This window comes from Osmerus mordax, chromosome 7, assembly GCF_038355195.1.
Source record: "Osmerus mordax isolate fOsmMor3 chromosome 7, fOsmMor3.pri, whole genome shotgun sequence".
NCBI lineage: Eukaryota > Metazoa > Chordata > Actinopteri > Osmeriformes > Osmeridae > Osmerus > Osmerus mordax.
This window is the reverse complement of record NC_090056.1, coordinates 10,448,438-10,461,513: the sequence shown is the minus strand read 5'-3', so window position 1 is coordinate 10,461,513 and position 13,076 is coordinate 10,448,438. Positions and strand designations below refer to the sequence as shown.

The following is a 13,076-nucleotide window of genomic DNA, read 5'->3' as shown; positions in this document are numbered from 1 at the left end:
TCAGTCACATCAACAGGAAGACCCAGTACGAGAACCCCGTGGTGGAGGCCAAGCGCAGGAAGCAGCTGGAGCACCAGCAGCAGCAGCAGCCGCAGCCTCCTGAAGGTGAGCGGTACATTCGAGGTTCGTTTCCTGCCCTGGCACGGCACCATTTCTTTCTTTCTTCATGTCTGTCTCGTCATGTCTGTGACCGTCTTTGTGCTCCAGGGTTGGGGTCACTTCTCTTTGAGTTTAGACCGTTCAGTAGCTGTAGGAATGTGCAGGTTTCAGATGTGAGAAGTCCTCCTTGTAAATGAATGCTGCTGCTCAGTTCACCGTATTACGTAACTCCTTTCCAATGAAGTTGACCCCAGCCCTGCTGTCCAGTGTTCTTATTGGTTTAATGACTATCATAAAAGCATCATTTTATATTTCTTTCAAGACAACTGTAGCATTTGCTTTACCATGACAGACTGTGGGACCAGTGTACAACTAGTGTCTTTCTTTAACAGTGCTTTCAGAACTACCATCCATGTGCAACATGCTGATATCACGCTTGCTAAGTGTTTTGGCCACAGTGACGCAATGTGCTTTTGAAATCTATTGAAATTGTAATTATATGATGTCATGTGTAACAACTTTTTTTTATTTATTGCAAATACAATAACTTGTTTATGAGTCATAATGTCACTTATGTAGCTCTATGTTTGTGTTGCTGTGCAAGTGAGCAAGTAGGTTTAGGTTCCTGTAAATTGTGTGTGTGGCGTTGTGTCTGGATGTTTGTGTGTATTTTTGTGCAAATAGATTTTGTGTATTTGTACATGCTTGAGTGAGCGTATGTGGGGTGTAGGTGTGCGTTTGCGTGTGTTTGTTCACACACGCATGTGTGTGTTTGATGATGTATGTGTGGGGGTGAGGGGGTGTATTAACGGCCTCGCTCCCTCTCTCCATACAGAGTGGATAGAGGAGCACTCCTCTGCTGGTGGACCCTTGGCCAACTACGCAACCAATCACCTGGAGACCTACCGCGACCCCCAGGTCCCACCCCCTCTGCCCCCTGGTCCTGGAGGGCCCAAACGTAAGTCTATCTACACACACACATACACACCCACTCAGACACTAGCTCTCAACCAGACACTGAGCCTAATTAATTGTACACAGGTGACATCATTCAGTCCCCTTTAGGCCAAAGGTTACAAGTTTTCCAACACAGGATAAAACAATTATCCCATAAGGTTAGGGTACCTCAATTTCTCAGCCCACACATTCAATTAGCATAGTGACATGCTGTTTGAGTGTCAGCTATGAGTAATCCACTGTGATGGCTGGGAGAAGTGGGTGGAGCACGCTCTCCTAGCAAGGCTGCAGTTCTAGAACACGGATAAAAATGGAACTCTCCTGCCCTAGGTTCTCTTCTGTGTGGCTCTCTGTAATTAAGATTTAAATAGACAGACAGACAGACAGATACATAGATACATAGATACATAGATTGATTGATTGCATTTCGCTACAGTAGTATGCATCTAACATAAGCATACACAAACGCACATACTCATATACTGTACACACATACACATGTACAGTTCATGTATAGTTACTTAGAACCGTAGATATACTGTACACTACCTTATATAAACAGAGGATATAAGAGGAAGGACTGATGGAGTGTGTTGTTGTGCTGTGTTGCCAGGAGGGAAGCCGTTCTTCACAAGGAACCCAGCGGAGCTGAAGGGGACCTTCATCAACACCAAGCTGAAGAAGAGCCGCCGCGGGTTCGGTTTCACCGTCGTCGGGGGCGACGAGCCAGATGAGTTCCTGCAGATCAAGAGCCTGGTCTTGGATGGGCCTGCTGCCGTGGATGGCAAGATGGAGACAGGTGCAGTACTCAGCCTTGGCCCACAGGGGGCCTAGTGTACACAGTGATATTGTGCAGTACCATGGCTGCTATGGTTACCAGCACCAAATGTCTTGACATTCTTCAAATTATTTTTTGATCCTTTGATTTCTATTGAGGTCACTTCTTTACTTCTTACTTTCAATAGCAGCACATAGCACCTAACCCCCCTGGTCTCCCTGCAATCCTTCCTCCTGCAGGTGATGTCATTGTGAGTGTGAACGACACCATCGTGCTCGGCTACACCCACGCGCAGGTGGTGAAGATCTTCCAGTCCATCCCCATCGGCTCCATGGTGGACTTGGCCCTGTGCCGCGGCTACCCCCTGCCCTTTGACCCTGACGACCCCAACACCAGCCTGGTCACCTCCGTGGCCATCGTGGACAAGGAGCCCATCATCGTCAACGGCCAGGAGAGCTACGACTCGCCCTCCAGCCACGGCAGCCAGAGCGGCGGCCCCATCAACGGCATGAGGGAGCCCCGCCCCCACAGCCCCTCAGCCGAGGTGGCCTCCAACGGCTCGCACGGCTACAGCAGCGACGTGGTGACCCTGGCCTCTTCCATCGCCACCCAGCCAGAGCTCATCACCGTCCACATGGAGAAGGGAGACAAAGGCTTCGGCTTCACCATAGCCGACAGCCTGACAGGCGGGGGGCAGAGGGTGAAGCAGATAGTGGACTACCCCCGCTGCCGGGGCCTGAAGGAGGGGGACATTCTGATGGAGGTCAACAAGAGGAATGTCCAGAACATGAGCCACAACCAGGTGGTGGACCTGCTTAGCAAGTGTCCCCGAGGCAGCGAGGTCACCATGCTGGTGCAGAGAGGTGAGGAGCGCTCCTTCCAGGAGAGGCTGGATGGATGATGGGAGGGTTTCCGAGAGAGGAGATGAGCGGATAGTTCACTGCTCAGGGGTGAATCCGTAGAGTGTGAAAAACAAGCTGGAGAATGAATGGAGGAGTTGGTCTGTGAGTAAAAGGGAAAGAAGGTGTGGGTAGAAGGCGATGGTGAGTCACTGTGACCACATGAGAAGAGAGAGGTAAACAGTGGGTGATGGAGGAAGCGATGGAGGTTCAGCGATGTCGAGGGTGGTTAAGATGGAGAGCGTGGATGGGATAGGCTGGGTGAAGAGGGGAGAGGGGAGGACGGAGGGGAGGAGAAATGGGGTGTTGGGTCAGGGCATCTCTTCTATGTCATGAATATGGATGGAGCTGAGCTGCTCCTCTGACCCTACTCTCCCTCTCCCCTGCTCCCATCTCCCAGTCACTCTTGCGCCAGCCTTTGTGTAGGATGTCTCTATCTATCGTGTTCTCTCTCTATCTCTCTCTTTTTCTATCTCTTATCCTTCTCTCACTGCCTATGCTGGGAACTTAGTATGGCTGGCTGTATGTCGAACCTGCATGTCTCGTTTTGCATATTACCTTGGACATAGGAAATAGAATAAAAGGGGCGGAGAGAGAGATGTGAGAGAGACAGTACAGAAGGGAGCAATAAAGGGATGGCCTTTCAAACAACCGCCAGAAAATGTCTCATTCATTTTGATTCAAGGACTAAGTGAAAGGGAGGATGGAGCTATGCTGTATACGTCCACTCCTACTCGTGGCCATGGCTGGATGTCTTAACTGTGATATTCACTCACTACTAATGTTAACAATTTACTTTATCCTATCACCACTCAAAGACGTCAGTAACTACACTTCAATGAAAGTTTGCTATTCAAATCCTTAATGCATCTCGGGGTCCTTAGGGTAGAATGACCCACAGGTAAATGTGTTTTGGTTGAATCTCACATCTTGCAGGATTAAGGATTATTCATATTATCAATCCAGAACGCTCTTGTTTTTTAAATAATCACCCTTCATTGTTTAATAGATGACACTCCTCCTAGCCTCTGTCAGAAGAGGGCTGAGCTGTGCAGGCAGCATCAATTATGTGATCTAATGAGCTGACCCTGTGCTCCACAGAGGAAATAACATAGATGTATTGTGTTAAATGTCAAATTCATTACAGGAGTGTGTTAGAGTGATACAGACACAAGCTGGCCTGGTTAGCTGCCTGCTAAGATATCCAGAGGGGGAGACAGGGGGGAGCGGTAAATACCGAGAAAAAGAGAGAGGGAGAGGACGAGGATATCCGGGGACACGAGGCGAGAGAAAGGTATAGGGAGAGAGGGAGGGCATGACCAGGGCAGTTAGTTGGCAGACAGGGAGTCAGACAGAATAGATCATCTCCCTGAGTGTGGACAGCAGGCAGGAAACCATTACCGTGGGCCCAGGTCAGTGCCCAGCTTGTGAAGGACACAGAGGCAGGGTTTTGTAGTAGACTGATTGCATAGCTTTTGGCAGATCTATGTGAGGCATTCGTGGAGAGAGAGGGGAGGCGTTGGTGAGGCAGGGAAGGCAGAAACACAGAGATGGAGTCAGCCAGGTGAAGGCACTGTACTGTATGTGTCTGTTTTGGTCTGTCTGTCTTATTTCAGAATGATGCAGTGACCTTTCAGGTGATCAGATAGGGGAAGAACTGTAGAAAGAATGGAGGTCAGGGAGAGAAGGCTGGAGGAACAGAGGCTGCAGAGGAAGGTACAGATGATAGAAATGCCCGTGTTTGAGAAGAGTGGTTGGGGTAGTGGAGAGGCGGGTGGAGAGGGTGGTGAGGGGTGGAATAGGGAGGTTGACTTCAGGTAGAGGAAGAAAAGCCTTAATCTCTGCATCTGCGAGTCATCAATCTTAGCTGTCCGAGTCCAAGCCAGCCAAACCTAGTTAGAGAGGACAAGAACAAGGTCACCTGGAAGCTCACAGCTCAGTGAGGAGGAGTGTGTTGCCCGGCAACACACACCCAGGCACCCCTCTCCAGGGACATGCTCAGTCACTCTGTACCCATGGTGTAAGGACTGAGTTGGAACAAACCCATTCAATACCTTGGAAAGGTCAGCACCTCGTGGTAATATGTAAACATTCCCTCAGATCTCCTTTTGACAATCACCTTAAATATGTGGCTGCTGCTTTGTTTGGAGTTTGTGTTATAGTAACAAAATACTGTACTGTAGCTGTTACCTCCCTCACAATTTTTCCTCCCAGTCTAAAAGTGATTTTGTACTTAAGAGACCGCTATGATTGTCATTTTGCCGTAAGGGACCCAGATTGAGCTGTCAGCATTGTCACAGTCTTAGTCTGCCTGAATGTGGGCAGAAACCCTGTTATAATGAGTCGACTATTCAGCATTTTATCCTTATTGCCCAGGAGGCCAAATTCCTCTGGATCTGTAAATGGAGTTTCCATAAAAATGAGAGAGTTGTTTGTTTGTGGGGGAAAAAAGCTCAAATGAAGAATTCTGGGTAAGGTTATGTTTTGCTTGCATTGCAGTAAAAAGCATGGAAAACAAACCCCTGCCATGTTGATGGAAAGCAATAATGCATTTTTGTCAATACCTCAATGGGTTCCACAATAGCAGAACAATGTGTCTGAAATGAACAGAACTATGTCTTGGCTTTGGGACAACATAACAAATGGGTGTCCTACTTTCAATCCTGCACCTATTGAATAACGCTCCAAGGGGGGTAGTATGGGAACATGGATTTTGGGCAGTGGGAGATGGAGAGAAATCAGACCATGGAGTCTGCAGAGAAAAGTAACTTGTAAGCCAGAAAGTTTGGTAGCTAAACAAAGTATTAGTATGACTTGAATACTGTCCCCATTTCTAGTGAAAGGACAATAGGAAGGTGTAAGGAGACCAGAGAGAAGACCAGAGAGACATAGCCTTACACTAAGAAGAAGAAAAATCATGAAGTTTGTCCAAACAGAAGACCATACTGCTCATGTGGTGCATGATGTAGTGCTGCTTGTAAGGAAAGCCCCCCTGGCTCAGTGTGGGCACTACATCCAACAAGGCCACTGTCTGAACAGAACAGAGAATTTAACCCACCAGCCATTCACTTCAGTAAGGTTTGAAAAGCCTGGATTTGTTCACAGCAGTTCTAGTGTGGAAAGATGACCTGCCTACACACATGCACCCACACACGTCCTCAAGCATCACGTTTCTGTCTTTTAACAACTTTGTCTTGACAGTTTTAATAATGAGTGTACAATCCTGCAAGCCTCCATCCTGCTACAGATCATCTGCTGTCTGAAATGGGGAGCAAGGGTCTTCTTAGCCTCCCAATACACATGCAGATACAAACACTCGCACACACATGCACACACCCGATTTATGACATAAATGTGACAGATGGCCAGCACATCCTTTGCACCCCCACACACACACACACATGCTCATGCACAGCCTAACACATACTGCTTGGAAGCATGTTGCCCTAACTGGCAGGATCACATATTTGGCATGTATAAGTGTGTTGGCATGCACACTGTACCTACACACTGCTGCATCCTTCTCTCTCTCTCACCTCCCCTCCCCCTCTTTCTATGATTTCATTCTACTCATTCCCTCTTTCCCTCCCCCTTTTTTCATCCTTTTCTCGGTTTGCTCTTTCTCTTTCTCTCTCTCCAATATATATATTATCTCTCTCTCTCTCTCTCTCTCTCATTTGCTCTCTATATCTCTTTCAATCTATTGCTCTCTATAATCTCCACATGAGCAGGTCTGCTACAGCGTGTGACACAGGTCCTGTAAGTCGGGCCAGAGGAAGAGTCTCTGTGCGTCCAAGCTGGAACACCCCTCCAAGGTGTCACACGAGCCATACCAGTCTACTACACCACAGCTTTCATCCCTCCTTGCCCACTCGGCCCACCATTCCCACACGGCCCTGCCCATTTTTCTTCCTGCTTGTTTACTTGCCTTCCTGTTTGAATTATATCTGGACTTGGCTTTTAGTCATTCTGCTGGCATGGTCCGATCAGTATTCACAAGCCTGGACCTTTTAAGCTTGCGTTTCATCCTGAGTGATCAATCGCCAGCCTTTTGTATGGCGACAGGCGGAAATGGATTAATTGTTCCGTTTCAGAGCTGAGCCTGGTTATCATTCGGCTGCTTCAGCACAGGAAACCAGCCAATAGTGTGATCGCAATGCATAATTTAGGCTACTGTGTGTTGGTTCCTCGCTCATGTGCACGATACATTTCCATGTACAGTACAGTATGTCTGTTCCCCTACACATGCAGAATGTTGGCGTTTCGTGAATGTACAGGAGCGTGTAACAGGTGCACTGGCTCACACTGGCAGCAGGGGAAGACATAAAACGCATGTTCATCAATATCCCAGTGCTGCGAATGCTTTAACGGAGTTGATTGCTAAGCCAGGCATGAACATGCATTAGGGGGAGCACAATATTATCGTCAGCTGTTCTGGCTGACACAGGCTAGAAGACTGGAGAGAGAGGCTGGGGTTCAGTCCATGTCAATGCTCATGGAGTACTAACAGATCGAGCTCTGTACCACATGTTTTTTTGTTTTGACCTGTTACATCGTTTAACTGACTGAATTGGAATTAGACCCGTGACCTGTGCTAACAGGAAGCTAAAGCTGCTCACGGTTGCTCTGAATGGACTGCAACTTTGTGTAAAAGGCAAAGCAGTATAAGAATAGTATGTGCAGTCGTGGTCTCACTTCCTGGAGGTCTCTTTTAATTTGACTAGTTACAACCCACTGCATGCATTGTGCATCACACTAGTGTTGACACCTGACCTTCTGGGCTTGTTAAAAGGAACACATTGACACACACACATACATTCATACAGGCAGTACACACTCAAGTACATAGACTCACACATGCATACTGTACATATTTACACACGTATACCTTGAAACACACGGTAACGTGCCGTCAACTCAGGCTCCAGCTAGGAGCTGGGGGGTTACCTCCTGTTACTACAGGAGGTCCTGCCTCGTGAGTGAGAGAGGGAGGGATAGAAAGGAGGGAAGAGCGAGAGGATGAATTATGAATCGTGTAGAGAGGGGTTTTGCAGCAACAGAAAGTTTTAACATTTAATGATTTTTGCCGATGCAGCAGGATGACTCAAGAAAGGGCAGGATGCTCTCCTACACTCACGATTGTTAACGTTGAAAGAATGTTCTCCTGATGCTGCGGGAGGGTTGTGTTGCCTGTGTGTTGGTTAGCAGGTGATAAGGGAGCCTTAGGATATGGATCTTTTCACACCTGTTTAACATGAAAGAGTGGCCGACTTTATTGCTGGGGTCGCCGAGTAGAAGGTAGTCTCAGGGACTTAAGAAAAGTGTGTAGCCACTGGAGGAGACACAGCTATGCTGGCCATTTAACCCATGCTAAGCAGAAGTACAGAAATCTGGAGGATTACATTTGAAACCAGTTCTCAAATGTGATTCTGCCTTATCAGTCAATACTGCAGTAGAACTATTGACTCTAGCTCCTAGTTTGTTTCATCTGTCACTTCGCTGTAGTGCAAGATGCAGTAGTAGAGATGTCAGTTGTGTGAATACAACAAATCTATTAGAAGAGGTTGACATCTGTCCTGCTCACTCAGTAACCCTGCACCATGCTAAGCTGCAGTCACAGATCTCTTTTGTGACAAAACAGGTGGCACAACAGGTTGATAAACATCCTAACACGCTTGCAATGTTTATCCTGTGATGTGGAGCCTATACGATATACTGCTCGCTGTGAAAGCTTATTCTTCATCACGCCATTAGTCCCGACAGGCTTTGAATCCTCTCCCCCGAGAATATACTCTCTGTGTGAATATTTCATTAGGAGGTGTGAGATTGATCTCCTGGGTGACTCTCTCTGTGTATTTCTGTGTATGTGAGCAAGAGCGCAAAAGAGCGACCGAGAGAGAGAGAGAAAGAGAGAGAGAGAGAGAGAGAGAGAGAGAGAGAGAGAGGGTGCTAGCAAGCGAGGGGGAGGGGGAGGGCACTGGAAAGAAAAAGATAGCGGGAGAAGGGAGAAAGGGAGGGAGACAAGATCTGCTTCTCAATGTGTAGCCTGGAGAGAGGAGCCACGGCTGCAGGTGAAGAGACGGCAGGGCAGAAGATGTGCACACTGACGCTCGGCTGTGATACCCTACTCAGACTATTGGACCCCTGCTCCTCGGGTAATAGTTGAGATTCTGCCTGCGCCCGGGTCGAACCGCTGCAGCAGCCGACCGCTCGGCTGGTGTGTGTGTGGATCACCGGCTGACTGACTGACTGACTGACTGGCTGGCTGACTGGCTGGCTGGGTGGCTGGCAGGGTGGATCTATGGAGGAGGGCAGCTCCAGCTGCATCTGCAGCAGTCAGCCTGGCTTGTGCTGACAGATCAGTGGCTCCCCTCCTAGCCGAGCAGCGCGGGTGAAAGCACCACGCCACGCGGAGCAGAGTGGAGCAGAGCACAGCGCGGGGAGGGGGGGAGGAGGAGGAGATCAACCAGGCTAGTGCAGCTCAGAGACTCTCAGAGAGCGATACAGGGAGAGAGCTGGGCTGGCTGCTCTCAGATCAGATCGACTGGACCCCACCGTTCTTTGATCCTCTGTCCATCCGTCCTGGGGAGACATTGTTAATGCCTGGCGGGGGGACAGGGGACGAGTCACACCGGTCATTAATGCTCTCTCTGTCTCTCTGCCGCTGCTTTGCAGGAGTGGTGCCGGCCAAGAGGAGTCCTAAGCTGGTGGTGAGTACACTATCAACTCCTTTCTTTAAAGTGTGTGTGTGTGTGTGCGTATGTGTGTGTGTTGCCGTATTGCCCCAGGTGCATGCTTTCTTTTTACCGGATGGATGTGAGGGCTTATATAGAAACAATAGCATAGGAGATAAGGTTTTCTAATCTTTCTTTTCGGGTCTCTATCCAGAGCTCCATACATCTTTTCTAGCTCTCTTTCTGTCTTTATCCTGCTCCATTCTATCTCTCTTTTTCCCCCCACTTTCTCACTCAATCTCTGCCCTTCTATTCCCTGCTGCCTCCTTTTCGCTCACCTTTCTTTTATTTCACTATTTCTCTCCTTTCCCTCCTCTCTCCCTCTTGCTCTACATCTCCCTCTTTTTCCTGCTCTACACTCGACACAATTTCCCCCTCCCATGCTGTCATGTTATGACTGATTAAGGGTGGCCTGGGTGGCCTGATTGAGTTGTTGTAATGGGGACCAGCTGCTGGGGAGGGAGTAGGGCACGGCTGAAGAGACAAGACAGACAGGGATGGAGGGGTGGAGGAGGAGGGTGCACAATTATAGGTAAAACACTGAAGTTAGCTTGATCAAACAAGAGAGAAAGAAGAGAGAAATGGAGACCAACGCTGGGAGCAGACGTAGAAGGAGACAGCGAGTACAGAGGAGAGGAGAGGCTGAGAGCTCTGGTGTAGGACGCTCTGGTGGAGGAGCTGTGGGACGCTCTCTCAGGAAACAGTCGTTTTATTCAGAGGCTTAAAGAGCAAACGCCTCCTCATTTTTACAACTCATCTTGACCTGATGGACAAGCGATAATGGAGACGCCACTCCGGCTTTGCAGCAGCCAATCCAGCCTCGGGGAACCTTCCGGAGACACGTTTCTAGGCATCTCTAGTCCCTCTGAAGCATTATGTCCAGCAGGAGAGCTGGCCTCAGGTCTATGTATTTAGAGAGTGTGAGCACACAAAAGTGGACTGATACTAGTTCGGTTCTCAACAGGCAGGCAGACAGGCAGGCAGTCGGTCAGGCCGGCAGGATATATTTGGGATTAGGGATTAGTTTGAGATGACATCAGTCATGCCGGGGGGGCGTTGCCGATTGAGGTCATGTGACCGTAGTTTGTGGGGGAGGGGCAGCACTGTGGGGGTCGTGCAGGGCCAATGGTGACCCTGGTCGACTGTCAACGACGATTAGTTTTTCTCAGAGGAAAAGCTGTGTTTTTTGCCTCTGTGTTATATCATTGAAATGTCAGGCTAGATGCAACTACGTGGCAGCCTTTAAGAGCTTTTCTGCCTGTAGCGCGAGGCTTGTATATGTATGCAGAGTAGACTTCCGTACGCATTTGGTCCAGTGCATTGTCTTAGCAGGTCATGCAACGTCTTATTAGATCACATGAGGAGTAAGCAGTATGTGCTTTCTTCTCCTTATTAAGGAGAAGCTGAGCTTGAATGTTTTTAATGTTAGGGTATCTTGTGTGCCGTGAATGATTTAGCGTTGAATATGAGGACTGACATGTATGTTGTAACTTTATTTTATGTGTCAGTGGATTCTTCATGGCGTCAGAGTTAATAGTTTGTTTGTTCACGTATATATTGTTGTCACATTTCTGATACAGAAATGAAAAGTTGGACGATGAATGCGCTGTGTGTGGGCGTCATAGAAACCATGTCGTATCTCACATCCTGCACAGCTTTCACAGATCAACGAGTGCAACATTTCTAAAAGAAGGACCTTGGATATTTTTTCCATCTCTTTGTCACATTTCTACATCCTTCCTTTCATTTAGTCAATTGTGTTGACTGCATTCCATCATACACAACTACCTCATCCTTCTCTCTCTTTATCACCCCCCTACATCTAAAATATGTCTCCATTTGACCCCTCCTTCCCTCACTCTACCCCTCTGCTGTGTCCATCCAGCAGCAGCTGGAGAGGAAGGACAGCCAGAACAGTTCCCAGCACAGTGTGTGCAGCCATCGCAGCACCCACACCGACTCCCCCAGCCACCCTCCCTCCACCATGCCCAGCGAGGCGGGGGGACCCACTCCGGCTGCTCCTACCCAGCCCCTGCCGGGCCTGCCCCCCCAGGACCCCGCAGACGGCACCCTCACCCTTCAGAAGAAACCAGACCCCTTCAAGATCTGGGCCCAGTCTAGGAGCATGTACGAGAGCAGATGTGAGTGGGCTCCATATTCAAATGTGCACTATACATTACAAACTGTCATTTTGCATAATATAGTAGTGTTTGGAGGGTTTTAATATGACAAGCATACTTTTCTGTGTGAAAAGGATAGTGACTATATTTCCAGGCCTTTTTATATTGGGAATGAAGAAGCTCTTGAAACACCAGATTATTCTGTTTGGAGTACCAAGTGTATCAATTTTTCTAACTGTGGGGGTGGGAGCATTGACTCCTGGACTAGAAGCATTGTCGAGCACCGTGTGGGAGCCACAAAGAAGGTATGAGTGTGTGTGTGTGTGCGTGTGTGTGTGCGTGTGCGTGTAAGCTCAGTGAGTCAAGTCTGACTTTGTGACAAAAGGTTCCTCAAAAATGATTGACACAATATCTCCTATTCATTGGCAGTGTTGTGTACTGCGCGGAATTAACAAACAGTGTGTGTGTTATTATGCTGCCTCCAACTCCTTCAGAACAGCACACCATCATCCGTCAGAGGAAGTATATTTCAGGTGTGTGTAGGTGTCTGTACCGCGTGTGTGTAGGTGTCTGACACTACCGGAAGAGGGCAGGGATAAAGGAGCACACATCACAACACACTACCCGGCTCTCTCAACAAAGAAATGTGATCTATTTAGATATGACCAAACTGTGCCTGCATCAACAGCTATACCGGTATACAGTATAGTTTATCCTGTATGAGAAGTCAGAGTATGATCTGCTAGCTGGCAGTTTGGTGGAGAGGTAAGGCCAAGCAGCCTATTGACTCCTCCACATCAGAACAAAGTCCTGCATTGTTTATGCAGAAATTCAATAGGGGCACCACCTCACATATTTACTGTTCTCCATACAAGATACTCCTGAGAGAGTAATGGATGCTGAATAATGGCTGACATTCCTGCTGCATCTACAAAACCAAACCTCTTCCTATACACATAGGTAACAGCAAAAGGCTCAAAAGAATATGTAAAAGTGGGTGTGTGTTGGTGCATGTGTGTGCGTGCGTGCTTGTGTACGTGTGTGTGAAGCAGGATGCCTGAAGTCGTCAGGGAGCTGTGACGGTTGCCAGCCTCTCATGCAGGCGGTGTGGCAATGCTGGTTTATCACACAGCCTTGGAATCTAGGTCTGTAGCTGATTAAATATTAACTGGGCCCGGTGAGGGCTGCCTTAAGCTGGGCCTGATTGGTATACGTATCTGTTTGATAACCCCTCAAGGAGCTGCAGCCTTTGGTGAGGCTGCTGTTTGAGTGGGCAGAATCACGGTAGGAGAGGAAGAGCAAAGTGGGAACATGTGCTACAGTCTATATCCACAAATGCATATGGAAGATACTGTACGTAGTTTAGTTATAGCAACGTTTGCTGCTCTCTGGAGGTTGTTGCCTGTTCCAGGACTGCAACAGAATGGGGGCAGATGAAATCCCTGAGGCAGGCCATGGCTGGACAGAGGGATGACACATGCTGGGGCCC

At 48.3% G+C, this 13,076-nt stretch overlaps 1 protein-coding gene across 1 annotated transcript in view; it reads left to right on the top strand.

The window, feature by feature from the left end:
* Positions 1–13,076, top strand: part of LOC136945553 (membrane-associated guanylate kinase, WW and PDZ domain-containing protein 1-like) — a 73,361-nt gene that overhangs the window by 47,395 nt on the left and 12,890 nt on the right. The window contains exons 9-14 of the mRNA XM_067239446.1: positions 5–105; positions 935–1,057; positions 1,670–1,855; positions 2,074–2,697; positions 9,409–9,440; positions 11,353–11,608. Coding sequence (XP_067095547.1) covers positions 5–105; positions 935–1,057; positions 1,670–1,855; positions 2,074–2,697; positions 9,409–9,440; positions 11,353–11,608 — 1,322 coding nt within the window. The remainder of the gene's footprint in view (positions 1–4; positions 106–934; positions 1,058–1,669; positions 1,856–2,073; positions 2,698–9,408; positions 9,441–11,352; positions 11,609–13,076) is intronic.